General features: G+C 41.7%; 2 protein-coding genes across 6 annotated transcripts in view; one reads left to right on the forward strand and one right to left on the reverse strand.

The window, feature by feature from the left end:
* Positions 1-5,458, reverse strand: part of PAK1IP1 (PAK1 interacting protein 1) — a 999,879-nt gene extending 994,421 nt beyond the window's left edge. Inside the window, exon 1 of the mRNA XM_044064976.1 lies at positions 5,235-5,458. Coding sequence (XP_043920911.1) covers positions 5,235-5,312 — 78 coding nt within the window. The 5' untranslated portion in view covers positions 5,313-5,458. The remainder of the gene's footprint in view (positions 1-5,234) is intronic.
* Positions 5,459-5,617: 159 nt separating this feature from the next.
* LOC122796474 (tRNA selenocysteine 1-associated protein 1-like) overlaps positions 5,618-15,798 on the forward strand; it is a 632,772-nt gene continuing 622,591 nt past the window's right edge. For 3 of the 5 annotated variants that reach the window (XM_044064977.1, XM_044064980.1, XR_006363980.1), the window contains exon 1: positions 5,687-5,766. In XM_044064977.1, the coding sequence (XP_043920912.1) occupies positions 5,743-5,766 (24 nt within the window). In that variant the 5' untranslated portion in view covers positions 5,687-5,742. Of the gene's footprint in view, positions 5,790-15,798 lie in introns of all 5 variants that reach the window. The other 2 variants (XM_044064978.1, XM_044064979.1) reach the window with 2 other exon arrangements.

The following is a 15,798-nucleotide window of genomic DNA, read 5'->3' on the forward strand; positions in this document are numbered from 1 at the left end:
TACTTTCTAGATTGAATACTCCCTATCCACTACCTCTCTTTACTCTAACCTTAACACCTTAATCATAATGTGTAGACTGATATACGGTCACCACATCTGGAATATCACTGAGTCACTCTTAAAAAAGAAAATGGGCTTCCTGTCACACCCAATTCCACTATCCATTCTTACACTTAAAATTATTTTGCCCCTCCCTGAGAAGCAGATTGCAAACAAAAACCTCCCTTTACATTCTCCAACAAAACAAAAGAATGGCACACTTTACAAGGCCCAATTTAGACATATCATGGGGAAGAGTGTCAAGAGAATTATCCCTGCCAAATGGAACCACCTTCTTGCCAAGCTCAGACAGATTACCCCATCTTCAGGGAAAAACCTATAGAACACTTAACTAAAACTCAGATCTGCATATGTTTGGTTGACAGAGACTTAATTCCAATCCACATACAAACTTTCTAGTACATTCCTTCCAATGTTTTTCTCATGCTCAAATAACACACTGCACTCAAAAGTGTATGTGATTTTCCCTCTTCAGGGGGGTGGGGAGTCTCCCTTTTCTCAATGTAAATACGTAAATAAATAGATACAACTAACCAACTTGCTTCAACCAAAAGCACTGCAGTTTAATGTTAAAGATTCAGAGATATCTGAAATAAAAAAAAAAGAGAAAGTCCTTCTCTTTGTCCCTCCCTGTCTTCTGCCTTCAGAATGCACCTACCAAACAGAGTCCTAAGGTCTAACAACCAAAACCTATTAATAGTACACAAACCATGTCATCCCCCAGGCAAACACTTACTATCTTTTAACCTTGCCCGTCTATGGAACTCACTTCCTCCATCCATTCTTACTATCACTAACAAATACATGTTCAAAAAATCACTTCATACATATCTAAAATCCCAATGGGATTGTTCTTGCTCCCTCCCCTCATAGATCTGTAACATTCCATCTCCCCTCACACTCATCCTATTAAAGCTTATGTTTCCTCACTATAGTTATTTAACAAAGACCCTCTGAGTTTCTTCTTCAATAACTGCCCTGATTGCATATCTCAATACTGTTTTTATTTCTGAATGTTTCTCAAATTTATGCCTAATGTATTAATGTTTTATCTCTACTCTGTATAATTGTCTTGTAGTTATAGCATCTACTTAATTCTGTCTATATCACAGCTTTTCTCCCCATCTATGAATGTTTTCTCAAATTCAAGCCTAAATGTATTAATTTTTATCTCTACTCTGTATAATTATCTTGTAGTTATTGTATGTACCTAATTTTGTCTATATTGGAGCTTTTCTCCCCAGGACTCCATTGAAAACGGGTTCTTTTGGCCCAATGGACTATCCTGGTAAACCAACTGCAAATAAATAAATAAATATATTTTATTAATACTTGGCTTTGCAAATGCCACTGTCATATGTATGCAAACACTGCAAATCTTCTCTTGTTAAGGTACTATTGCTCGTTTCTTCAAACATTGCTGCATGTGTATGCAGCAATGTTTGAAGAAACAAGCAATAGCGCCTTACAAGAGAAGATTTGCAAACATCGCTGCATGTGTATGCAATTATTGCAGTCTGCTTATGGAACTACCATGTTCACTTCAGGATCTGTAACTTTGTGCATTGCACCCATTCCTCACAGTAGCCTATTTATCTAGTCAACAAAGCAAGAATAAATATGTGAGCAAATAAAAGTAATTTCAATGAAGAAATAACATTTACAGGGGGGGGGGGGAGAAAAGGCCTATTATTAATGTACAGCAATTCAAACAACAAAATACATAATTAAATGTATGAACAGTGCATAATTTATACAAAACCAAAGCATGTTAGAGTAATAAACAACATATACATTTTTACAACCAACATATTTCAAGTATACAGCAAAACATACAATTAGCAATCAAACAAAGATAACTCCAGTATAACAGATTACGTGTACTTATCACAGAGGTAAAACTAATAACACAAGCTTGAGAAATACTGTAATCTAAATCTACAGATAACACTTCTTTAAAAGGTAGTCAGTAATTTCTTGGAGCAGCAAACTGTGCTGGAAAGAAAGAAGATAGGATTGTTTTGGAAACGTTACTTGGATCAACCACATGCATATCTCTCAACATTTTTTGCACAAGAAATCTGTCTAGAGCTTAAAATAATGGAAGGGAAGATATAATACAGACAGATTTTAAATAGCTGGTCTTACAAACTTGCAAAGTTGGTGGAATAACTGGATTTGTGTTAGCACGTATTTCCTGGAGTATATAAAGTCTGAAACTTAAGTTCTTCTTAGTAACAAGCTTTAATGATTTGCAAGAAAACCACAAATTTTATGAGGAAAAGACCAAAAATATGAGGGACAAATCTGGAGAGTTGAGAGCTATGTACTGAAAAGAAGTACTGAAGTTAAACCTCAGGTCTCTCCATAAGCAAATCACCCTTGACATCCAAATCCCACCCTCCAGTAAGGAAACCTCCGTAAACAACTTCTCCCAAAGCCAACTTCATGCTTCTCAAATCAGAAGTGACAAACTTCATGGCACCTATGCAGATGGGATCTGAAAGTTCGACTGCTGAATCCTACACTAAGGCACTGTACGAGCACATCCATTCGTGCATGAATCGTGCCATCCTAAATAGAACCAAGATGCTCTCCTCCAAAAAAAGGAAGCCAATCTGGTGGTCCCCTGACATAAACAAACTATACAACAGAATGAAGAAACTGTTGCAGAAGACAGGAAAATCCCAGGATGCAAAAAACTCCCTTACCAGCCTCAGTATGATACGGAGATCCCTCATAAAATCCTCAAAAGCTAGGTACAAAAATAAAATTGCCAAAGATTCCAAAGACAACCACAAGGCATTCTATAGTTACGCCAAGAATCTAAATAGCAATGCTCAGATCTGCTCTGAGCTACAACAGAATGGCATTAAATATACTGATCCCAGAGATATTGCCAATATCCTGGCAAATCGATTTAATGCCAACTTCACCCCCTCTCACCACCCTAAACCAATCTCAATACCAAAAGATTGCCAAATTCCGGTAATCACGGCCACACAGGTAGAAACCACACTCTCCAAAGCTAAGAATACAGCATCCATGGGACCAGATGCCATCCCAGGCTGTGTACTACATGAACTACAAAATGAACTGGCAACTCACCTAAGTGTCATGTTTAATCATAGCCTCACCTCAGGCTTCGTGCCCATTGAGTGATGCACAGCTACAGTTATCCCACTCCACATGGGGGGGGATCCACCTCGGATCCCGGGAACTACCGTCCCTTCAGTCTGACGAGTCTGATCCGCAAGAGCATGGAACGCATTATCATGGAACTTCTAAACAAAGACATTGGCAACCTTCAAACACTGGATCCCACCCAGTTTGGGTTCGTGAAGAGCCGATCTTGTCTCCCGAACCTGATTGACTTCTTCGAATCAGTCTCCAGAGCTGTGGATGAGGGTAAGGCGGTCCACACAGCCTATCTGGACCTCGCCAAAGCCTTCGACACCATTCCCCACTCTGGAATCATAGATAAACTTACTAAGCTGGGTATAAATCCCTACATCACTCAATGGGTGGCCAACTGGATTACTGACAGAACCCAGATTTTAAAAGCAGCAGACTCCAAATCCAGCTCCAGACAAGCGACAGGTGGAGTATCTCAGGGTTCAGTCCTGGGACCGCTCTTGTTTGGCATTTACTTCTCTGAAGTACAGGCCAACACTAAGAGACTCTGGCTAACAAAGTTCGCAGATGACTGCAAACTGGGAGCCATTATTGAATCCCCAAGTTATGTGGATATTCTACAGAAAGGCCTTACAGAAACAGATGCTTGGTGCCAGAGCCATGGGCTCAAGCTTAACGCCAAGAAATGTATAGTTATCCCCTTTGGGAAAAAACATGTACCCATGAATTACCACATAGGTGGCAGTACACTAAACATCGAAAGTGTGATGAGAGACTTGGGGACATAGGTGGACAGTGGTCTCACCTTCAATAAAACAGTCAGGAAATCCTATGTGACATCTCATCACCGTGACACATCTCATCACCAAGGGCTTTTCATCCAGAAAAAAGGAGGTCACTGTCCCACTGTACTCATCCCTCATTAGACCCATTATAGAGTATAATGCCTCGATTGGTATGCACCTCACAAGACATCTGCAACAGCTGGAAAGGCTGTAGAAATACCTCACTAAAAGAATCACAGGCCTAAAGCAGATGCCATATGCTGACCGTCTAAAAAAACTCCAGCTATAGTCTGTGGCATATCATCTACTCAGAGGCGATCTCTGCTTAACATAAAAGGCCAAGTCAAACCCTGAGCTGTTGGACATGCTCCACTTAAAGAAATCCCAATCCCTCAGAGCCACATGCTCCAGGGATCTAAATCTTGTCATCACAATGAACAAAACATGCTGGAGGGATAGGTTCCTGACCCAGAGACTCCCCATACTCTGGAATAGACTGCCCATACATGTCAAGCAGAGAGCCTCCTTGGCCCTCTTCAAAAGGAACCTTGATGACTATATGGGAGATAGGAAATTCACCCCGGGGATCATGTCAACTGCCCTGCTAGACAGGGGTCCAGTGAAGTAAATATTGTAGAAAGAAATATCCAGGGAATTGTTATGGCTAGGCTTGTATAGATCCTAGGGCCGACAGCATAGTACCAACCTATGAACCTATTACACTACAAAACGTCTGGAGAGATGGCCTAAAAATTTAGTAGGTGAAAGTTATATCTAAACATGGAATAGTTGGAACAAAGTGGTAAGTGAACTGGGGCTGTATTTAACACATCTGCCTTTTCAGTACCTAAGCAAATATAATGTTTATTCTACTTCTAGATTCTTTCTTGCAGATGAAGTTTGCAAGTGAAAAAGAGTTCAAATATATTGCAGTGCATAGTGTAAACGAGGAATTTCCAAAATGAAAACGTACAGCATATAATCTAACGTAGAGATGTTTTAATGTAAATATGTAGCAGCTGTGGCAAATCACATGCAGGCAGAAACTGATAGTCTCTGGGTCACTGCAACTCAAATGACACTATATTAAAATGAAAATAAACAAATAATTTACACAACATTATCCTAGTAAATACAGCAAGTCAGAAAAAAATGTTTTCTACATCAGTAAAAGAAAACCAAGAAAAAGGCAAAACCAAAAAAATGCAGAAGTAACACTAGCAAAGATTTAGAATGTTTTGTATTAATTTGTACCTCTCCATTCCTGTCAACCCGATAACCAAACAAAATTTGCTCATAACACCCAGCTAAAACTTCCAACTGATTTTCCATGCTTTCACTATTTCATTTACGAACTATTCGCGCGACCAAATACTGGGGCTTGGGAAGGGCTACTCATCTCAAATATTTTTGAGAAGTGACGAAAATGGTAGCTTTTCTCTCGCCTGTTTCACTTTTGATTTAAGAAAATCCGTTTTTTTCTTTTTAATCGAATTTCCATGACATTGGGCCTACGTTTAGTACACCGAACACGCATCTGCCGAACCTTGTAGAAAAATGTTTGCGGAATTTTTTTCCCTCACGATGCTATCAAGACTGGCGGCGGTATGAGAAAGCCTAACCCCGGAAGTGTGAAGACTTGTAGTTGGCTCGTGGAATACAGTTGGCTTGAACTGAAGGCTGGCAGAAGAGGTACCTCTTCTGTGGCCAGGGAGAGCTAACTTTGTTCTCCTTTTAGAAGCAAGGAACTGTACATTAGAGGATGGCTTGTATCTGGATGGGCGATGTAAGTGCATTTGACTATCTCAGGTGATCCATGTTTAAAGGAAATTAAAGGCATTCTTTTGCAGTTTTTCATTTTAATATAACCAGGGTAAGCCATAGCTAGATGTGAGGCTTGGCTGTAGATTTTGTTTAATCTTACTTGAGACTATATAGTTATTTGGGGACTGCATGTGCTCAGCAATTCGCTTTGCAATCAGTTGTGAGTACACATTATGCTTGTCAACCAGTTATATCCTATCGCTGCTTGATTCCCTCTAACACTTATTTATTCCAGGTGGTTATGTTTAGGATGCCCAGATGCAAGTGCGTTGGCTGAATGTAGAACCCGGTATTTTCAGAACAGAAATGTATTATTTGTTTATATGTTTAGGTTGTTTTGCTAATTGTCAAGTCCTTGCCATTTTTATGTAAATAGTTCCAGAGTATTAGAATTGCCAGCGTCCTGAACATAGATGTCTTAGTTCTGTAATTATACATCTAATGATTTTGTTTCTCACCAACTTTGGTTATTTTGCTTAAAATAAGTTTAATTTTAATGCCTATCCTATGCACACTACAGTCATTGTACAGTGACAACCCCTAATTTTTATTTCTGTAAGTATAGTCTTTTATGCTCTCCTATTTGTTTTGTTTATTTGATAACATTTCTCTTTGATAGCATTAGAATTGCAAACAAGCCAACGCACAGTTTCAGGTTTTATACCAAGCCAGAGTTTTTGGCAGCAAAACAGAACCACACAACCCATTTAATATGACATTATTTAGTGACTGTTAAGAATGCCAGAGCTTGTATGTTTCACACACTGAAATGTGGATCTGTAGCTAATGCTTCTAGTGTTTTTCGATATAAGCATATCTCTGATTCGCAATGTCTCCAAAAATTATTTTCTGTATTACCGTATGTAAGAGAGGCTTGAACCCCTTTACCTCCTGCCTAGTTTTTGTTAGGTGAAAACACACGTCTCCCCTTTTCAAATTGTTATGGAAATACAGCTTACCGAAAGTTGAAAGTACCATTGCATTGTAATTAATTGACTACATTAAAAAAGGTTATTCACTAAGTTATGCTTACTGCTGTAAGTTTGTAAAGTCTTTAGAAAATTTATACAGATTGCTAAGAGGTCAGCCATGGAGCAGTGGTTAGCAGCTGTTCTGTTGTAATGTTTGTTGTTTACTGTAGCATGATCCAATGCTATGAGCAATTGCTCATTAGTTAACAGATGGTCCTTATGATGATGAACCTCATATATGTACCATGTTTTCTGTAAAATCAAAGTTTGTCTGTTTGTTAACTGGGATAGAATGCTGCTGTGTCATCATTTTCAGGTCAGTCCCTACCATAAGTACAGAGAGTAAGAAGTACAAAGAATAAGCATTACAGGGAAAGGTAAATACAGGTCCCAAAATATTAAATCAAGTTAGTAGTTTGGGAATAGCATTAATAATTTATTTACAGTATGTGTAGTCATAGGCAGCAGTTCAGACACAGCTCCACGTGGTCCTGTTGAGTCTTCCTGGCTCCAACTGAAAAAAAGCGACTGCTTTCCTGATTAAGTATCCTGCTGGTTTTTTTTTTTATATTTGTTTTACCTTCTACTGCTTACCTAGAGCAAGCTTTAACTGTTTTCATAGTTATTTACTGCATTTTTTATTATCTGCACTTTAAAAGTACATTTTAGTCGTCGAAATTAGTCTAATTCAAGTCGAAAAGTGTTTGTTTGCTGTTTAATTTAATTGTTTGGCTGCCCACTAAAGTGTGCTAGCCTGTACTACTGACTTATTGCCTTTTCTGCATTTAGCGCGGAGTTGCCACTAGAGCACCATCGGGCAGCGCCGGTTAAACTATTTCTGGCTCCGTAAAGTCTGCTCTTAATTTTTTCCCTTAGAACTGCTCTACTTGTAATCTAAACAGTCTATTCTCTATCTGTAAAGCTCAGCACTTGTTCCTAAAGCATTTTTAGTCAGGTAAAGCACTTCTATATTATACAAAGTACTTCACTAGCTTAAAACCCCCTTGAGTACCCACTTCCCTATAGGTCCTTTCTGACTCAGTTACACAGCAAACTTTTTCATTTCTTCTAGCATGTCAAAGGGTCAGTTGCTAGCGTCCTCTCCTGCTCATCTGGTGAATCTGGGAATATTGAGGCAATGTTACAATTGCCTCATGTACACAGACAACTCCTCCTCCCACAAAACACAAATACATGTGAGAGATGCAACTATATAGCCAAACTGGAGGCTGATGGCAAAACCAGACAGGAGGAGAAGGTAACCACACACACCATAAACCCAGTCTCACATAGAACTATCACAACTACAAATCAAACACATAAACACACAAAGACATACTCTGAGGCACTGATCAAAAATCTACCAAAACAGCAGAGGCCTCCAAAGCAGACACCCAAACAACTGCCACCTCATGACATAACACAAGCAACACATAGATCACAAAGTCAGTGTGCAAATCAGTCACAGCCCTTAAGGCCAAACACAATGCCAGACACACTTGTCATAGGTGACTCCATAGTCAGACACACTGACGTCCCACTCACCAGACTGAACAAGGAGAGGGTCACAGTAAGCTGCCTGTCGGGCGCTAGAATCCGCCACATAACACAAGCACTCAGGTCACTCCACAGCAAGTACAAGTATGATTCTGTCATTGTCCATGCCGGTGTGAATGACCTGAGACGTACCTCCCTGGACTACATGAAAAGAGACATAAAGGAGCTCTCAGATTATGTAGCCCAGGCTGGTATGACCCTGACCCTGAGCAGTATCCTACCTTCACCAAGAATGATGCCACAATACAGAGACAAAATGATCAGTTTTAATAATTGGCTTAATTTCTGGTGTCATTCTAAGGGGATCCAATGTCTGTCTGCCTGGAATGGCATGCTTGACAAGCCACGCTGCTTCGCAAGGGACGGCTTGCACCTGTCACCCCTGGGTTTCCGGATATTGGCAAAGGCTCTTGCCACCCCCATAGTGCCTTTTTTAGACAAGGCTCAAATTCTAAACCCACCGCCCTAGAAAACAATAATGGAAATAACTAAGGGTAATGCTGCTCATTGCCAGAAGTCTAAATCTCAAGATGCACGCCCTCGAAGCCCTCCTCAGTATGGGGAACATCAATGTCTGTGCTGTGACTGAAACCTGGTTCAAGGCTCCTGAGAGCACCCCGGCACTATCAGGTTTTACCTCATATCATGCGTTCCGGCCCCAAAACCCGGACCGTACCACAAAAGGAGGGGGTGTATCCATATTCATCAAGGATACCCACACCTCCAGGCTGGTGGCAACTCACGAAGCATCAGAGACCATTCAGGTGCAATTAACCATAGGCAAAACTGCTCTACAGTTTGTAGCATGTTACAGGCCACCCTCTCAAACTCAGGAACCCCACACAGCCTTCCTGAAGACACTGGAGAGTATAAATTTCTCTCCAAACACCATCATATTGGGTGACTTCAACTACCCAAACATAGACTGGGAACATTACTCAAGCCCCAATACCCTAGCCCAAAAGTTCCTGGAATTCATAAACTCAAATGCTATGGAACAACTTGTCACCATTCCCACAAGAGGTGAAAATATACTAGACCTGATCATCACAAACATGGGGACAAAATGCTCCACACCGGAAGTATATCCCTCATTGGTGAGATCAGACCATAAACTAATCTCACTGGAGATCCACATCCGCCCCCACCCCCAACAAAAGACCACAGTGAAGAACTTCTCAAAAGCCAACTTCACACTTCTTAAGACTGGTGTGGTATCCTTCAAGGCCCCTGAGCCATTGGAAACCACAACCCACGCTGCTGAATCCCTTACAAATGCTTTCTCTGAGCACCTCCAGGATTGCATGGATCAAGCAATCCCAAATAAAATCAAGACCCTTTCCACCAAAGGCAAGCGCCCGATCTGGTGGATCCCAGCCATAAACAAACTTTACAACAAGAGGAGAAAGCTACTACAAGATAGAGCAAAATCCCTAAAAGGGAAGACATCTCTGATCAATACTAGTAAAAAACTACGATCACTCATAAAATCATCCAAGGCCAACTTTGAGAGAATAATCGCCAAGGACTCAAAAGACAATCATAAGGCCTTCTTTAGCTATGTTAGAAATCTGGGTGGAAACTCCCAGATATGCTCAGAATGAGTCCAAAATGATACAAACATCACTGAACCCACAGACATTGCAAACATACTGGCAGACAGGTTCAGTGAAAATTTCTCCCCTCCCTCCCCCCCCAAAAGGAGAAATGTCTATCCCAGCAGAGTGTAGCCTCCCAATCATCTCAAATGCCCAGGTGAGAGCTGCTCTCTCTAAAGCTAAAAACACAGCATCAATGGGACCGGAAGGTGTCCCCGGCTGTGTGCTACATGAACTCAATGAGGAACTAAACCCACACATAAGGCTGCTGTTTAATCTTAGCCTTACCACAGGATACGTACCCAAAGAGTGGCGTACGGCAACTGTGGTCCCACTCTACAAAGGCGGTGCTTCTACGGACCCTGGTAATTACCGCCCCATAAGCTTAACAAGCCTGGTCTGCAAAGCTATGGAGAGGATCATAATGGAACTCATAAATAAAGACATAGGGGACCTACAGACATTGGATCCTACCCAATTCGGCTTTGTCAAGGGCAGATCATGCCTCTTGAACTTGGTCGACTTTTTTGAAACGGTCACCAAGGCTGTTGATGAGGGTAAGGCAGTTCACACAGCCTACCTTGACCTTGCAAAAGCTTTCGAGACAATACCCCACTCGGGTATCATAGAAAAGCTCACCAGCTTAAATGTAAACCCATATGTCACAAGATGGGTTGCAAACTGGCTCAAGGACAGAACCCACAGGGTTAGAGTTGCTGGTGCCATGTCAGACTCCAAGCCGGTCACAAGCGGTGTCCCACAGGGCTCAGTCCTGGGCCCCCTCTTGTTCGGCATCTACTTTTCAGAAGTGCAGGCAAACATAGGAGGATTGTGGCTGACAAAGTTTGCAGATGACTGCAAACTGGGCGCCATAGTTGAAAATCCGATATCCTTCAGAGAGGTCTCATAGAAACGGATAACTGGTGCCAGAGCCATGGCCTTAAGCTAAACGCCAAAAACTGTATAGTCATACCCTTTGGTAAAAACAAGGTAACCCCAAGTTACCACATAGGTGGCAATCCATTAAGGTTATCGGGGACCTGGGGACCCAAGTTGACAGTAACCTTTCTTTTGACACTCACATTGCCAAAGTGGTTAGGAGGACCTTCTACATTGCCCACCTGATTATGAAGGGATTCACATCCAGATCAAGGGAGGTCATTGTTCCCCTGTACTCTTCACTTATCAGACCAATGATTGAGTACAATGCCCCATTCGGAATGTATCTTACCCGACACCTGCAGCAATTGGAAAGACCCCAAAAGTTCCTCACCAAAAGGATAAAGGGGCTCAAAAATATGACATATGCTGCCCGACTGAAGAAACTTCAGCTCTATTCAGTCGCATACCGTCTGCTCAGAGGTGACCTGTGCCTGACATACAAGGCCATGTCCAACCCGGAATTAATGGACATGCTCCACCTCAAAAAATCCAAATCCACCAGAGCCACAAGAGCAAGAGACTTAAACCTCAACACGGATATAAATAGGACGTGCTGGAGGGACAGATTCATCACCCAGAGACTCCCCATGCTGTGGAACAGAATCCTGGTCCATGTGAGACAGAGCACCTTGCTGGCTCTGTTAAAGAGGAATCTTGACCAGTTGATGGGAGATCGTAGGTTTACCCCGGGGATCATCTCTGTATCACTGCTGGACAGAGGCACGGCAAACTAATGGGTATAGTATTCTTCAACCTAAGGGGTGGTGAAAGCCACACAACTCTGGCTAGGCTTATAAATGCCCTAGGGCAGATAGCCTAGTATGAACCTATAAATGGGTGGGGACATATGTGATCAGTTATAGTTTGTGATCTTAATACCATCAGGGAGGCTCTAATATTTCTCTGCAATAATACCTTTTCATATTTTTCTGAGCTACCTGTTTTATATTTCCAATTTTTGTTATGTTACATCTTTTCTTTTAAAAGGTAGGAGGCACTCCATATTGGCCATACATGCATTCATCTACTGTAATACCTTGGACACAACCAGATTTCATACATGAAGCTGGGTGAGCACAGGCTACCCCTCTGGCCCAGCCTCAAAAGAGGGCCTCATACCTTCTCACCTAAAAGGTGGCCACAAAGGTGAAAAGCAAGCCTTCAAGGTTAGCTTCAGCAGGGTCTCTTGTTAGGAGGCAGACTAGGCACCTGCTTGTGATTCTGTACCTGACACAGAACCAGGTGACCATTGCTCGCCTACTCCATTAACCACAAATGGACATATAGAAGCATGAGAAGAAGAACAGGAAGACCAAAATAATAGGCAAGGTTAATAACAGTTATAAGTAAAAGTGCAATGGTCTACTGAAGCAATGCATGTTGTAGACATGCCCTGCTTCAGGAGAAATGGTCAGCACTTCTGAGGCAGGTATCCCAGTTAAGTTCTTGCTTCTCAGCTACAACAAAATAAATTGGGAAGAACATAGTACACTGCTACCCCTGTGAAAAGAAGAGGAATGAAAAAATAACAATAAAAAAAAATAGTCAGTGCTTGCAGTACAGACTTGGGCATTCTCCCTAATCTTTGCTTCCTGCTGGCAAAGCAGGCTAGAGTGGCACCATCACAGGTTGCGGTAGTGATGCTTGTTCTCCTCACCAGAATGGGTGATATTAGCATCGCTCACTCTTCTGGAAAGCTGCTGCCAGGCAATTTGTTAAGCACTCCTCAAAGTCTCCATGAAAAAAAAAAACAGGCAGGAACCCTGCTGCAACCAGACATAAATATCCCCTGGGATGCCACTCAGGGTGAGATGAGATAAGATACAAGATATTGATGCTACAGCAGTCATGTTCCTAACCTAGTGTGGACTCTATGGTTGTCAAGAACATCATATGTACAAATTGGAATATCATAATTTATTCATTAAAACATCTTAGTAGTGGTAGGGGATAACCAGTTATTCAGCCTACTTTATAATGCACCTGTTGCCAGTGTGCCCTGTAGTTCAACATGTAACAGAACATGATATTAGAGTTGACAGAACCACTTTATTTCTAATAGGTCCTGATGTTTGTGTCAAATTCCCAATAGAAAATACAGTCCTGGGGAATATGATAACTTCACTTCTAATCAAGTAATCTGTGTAGTTTAATACACTTCATGTTTTGTTTTGTACATTGGCTACAGAATTCAAAACGTTGCATCAAAAATTTACAAGCATATGCATACCATTAAGAAGCTTAATTCATAGAATGCTTTTGCTAAGTATATTAGTATGTGCAAGAATTTTTGATGGGGCGATATTGAAATGATTTTAGATTGCTGTGAATACCACTTGTGAGTAGCAACATACTTCTTGAGGCTAATAAGAAACGTGGTCTTACTGATGCTCTTAATTTATTTATTTATTTGACATTTGTTTACTGGGAAAGCCTGACTGGGCCAGAAAATGCCCATTTTGCAGTGGATGCCTGAGGAGAAAAGCTCCACAATCACAATCTTTCAAAAATCAAGTACACATATTTTAAATCAACACTACAAAACATCAAGTACATATATTTTAAAAGTAGTATGTTGCACTATAAAACATGAGTGAAAAAATGTAATGAGAAAAACATAGAACATATGATGTCCTTCATGGTTCACTGTTGCAGTCATGACTGTAGGGTTCTTCCTGCCAGCAGCAGCCCTCGATCGGCCAGAATCCCAAAGTCTGGATTGGGCATCAGCTGAGGTCGCTTTTATCCTGACGTCAATGCGCCAGGAAGTATAAAGATCTCAGACGACGCCATTACCCCAGTCTTTCTTGCCGTGCGGTGCCCTGAGCAGTTCGCTGATGCCGGTCGGCCTACTCCTGTCTATTTTTTGATTTACTTCCAGGATTTTTCGTTTTGTAAGATAAGTACCCCATTGGGGAGGTCTTTTTCTTGCTCCAGTCAGATGTCAGAAAAATTAATAATTGTATTTCTTGTGGGAAACAAATACCTCCTAGAGATTTTCACTGTTATTGTATTCCCTGCCTGGGGCCTGATCAACGTTGCTAATTGTGGGTTTTGTGCTAGATTTAATCGGCATACTATTAGGCGTAGGTACAACTTTGCCTTCTACTATTTTTGTAAAAGGTTTAGTTATAATATGTCTTCGGATTCTTTTCTGGCTTCTGGTGTGTGTAAGAGGCACAAAGATAAAGACAGGCCTCCGAGGTCCAAAGCAGAGGATATTACTCAGTTATTGCCAGTTGCTGGTTCGTCGGTAGTCAGTGAGGCGCCTTTGCAGCCCCTATCGTCTGCCTCTTTTGAACCAATTGCCTGTACCAACTCCGGTGTGGAGCTGATGGGGCCTTCAGGATTGCCAGGGAATGGACCTTTGGATACTACTCCCTCAGTTGGGTCTGGAGCCGCTTGGCAGGTACCGGCTTCTGAGGGAATTTTCAGGCCTTCACAGCTTCATGTAAATATGGATTCAGTTTTGCATTCTAAGACAATGACTAAGGCTCCAGCTAAAAAGAAATGGCAAGCACAGACGCCTTTTGATCAGGGTCCTAGGCCTCAAAGGCAGATGCTTAGGATGGCTGAAGATTTGTTATCTATGATCAGGGGTTCTCATCTCCCTCCTGACAAAAAGCCTAGATTACAGTCCGATTATGATTCTTCAGACCAAATTTCTGTTTCTTCTGCTTCTTCCCCTGAGCATGATTGTTCCTTTCCTCCTTATGAGGATTCTGATGCTGAAGATTCCTTTCCTTCAGCCTCTCCTCCTGAGGTTTATTCTTTTTGTAAAACTTTGCATGATATGAGGGAGTATTTTCACTGGGAAGAGCAGGAATTCTCTGAAACCAAGAAAAGGCTTAGGGATTTTCTTCTTCTCCCTCTGCATAAGCCTCTCGCTATTCCCCCTGTATTGGACATTGCAGATGATGTTTTTTCAGAAGCTTCCCTCTCTCCTGATTCTTTTCCCCTGCTCCGGTCAAACCAGATAGGTATTATAGGGTTCCAGATTCTCACAAGTTTCTTTTTAAGAATCGTTCACCTGATCTGGAAACAATTTCTCAGGGCCCTAAGGGAAGCGGCCTCTGCTAAACATCTCATTCCCTCTGACCGAGAGTCCAGAGCTTTGGAAAGATGGGGTAAAAAAAGTTTATACTTCTGCTACATTGTGTATTAGAGCTTTGAACTGTCAATTTCATATGTTAAAGTATCAGCCATACCTTTTGTCTGTATTTAAACAAAAGATGTCAGCTGTTTCTATTGGTGCGGATGATAAGGAGTTACAGGATTTATTGCATGAACAAGTGGGTAAACATACCCTGCATTGTGGTTTTGATTCTTTGGAAGCTTCTTGTAGGGCTGCAACAACTGGCGTGGTTATTAGAAGACATGCTTGGTTAAATGAACAAAGCTTGCCAGATCAGGTTAAAGCCAAACTTTTGGATGCCCCTTTGCAGCACGATGTTTGTTTGGTGCCAAAGCTGAAGAGGTATTAAAGAAAGTGGAGGACAAAGCCAAATCTATGCAGATGGTTAAGGACTTTTTATAGGTGCAACCTCCTAGATTTAGCAGGCACTGGCCAGCTAAACCTTGGTCTTTTCCAAGCTCGGACAGGCCTCAGAGAAGCAGATTCAGGCGTTCAAGAGGTAGGGGACAGGCACAAACCCTTTTTAGGAATAGGCAGTGGACTGCCCCCTCTCCCAAAGGAGGTGAAGATAAGTCTCAACCCTACCGGAAACAGTCTTTATGACTCTCCCTTTCTGGTTCCAGGGGCTCCTCTCCTGGAAGCACCTTTGGGAGGAAAGATTTCCCTTTTTTTTTATCAAAAGTGGGGCCGCATAACCCGGGACAAATGGGTTCTGGACATAGTCTCAAGTGGTTACAGATTTCATTTCCACACCTTGCCAAAACTGAACAGTTGGCCAGATCTACCAAATC

The sequence above is a fragment of the Protopterus annectens genome, chromosome 3.part0 (assembly GCF_019279795.1).
Source record: "Protopterus annectens isolate FY-2018-M chromosome 3.part0, PAN1.0, whole genome shotgun sequence".
Taxonomy (NCBI): Eukaryota; Metazoa; Chordata; order Ceratodontiformes; family Protopteridae; genus Protopterus; species Protopterus annectens.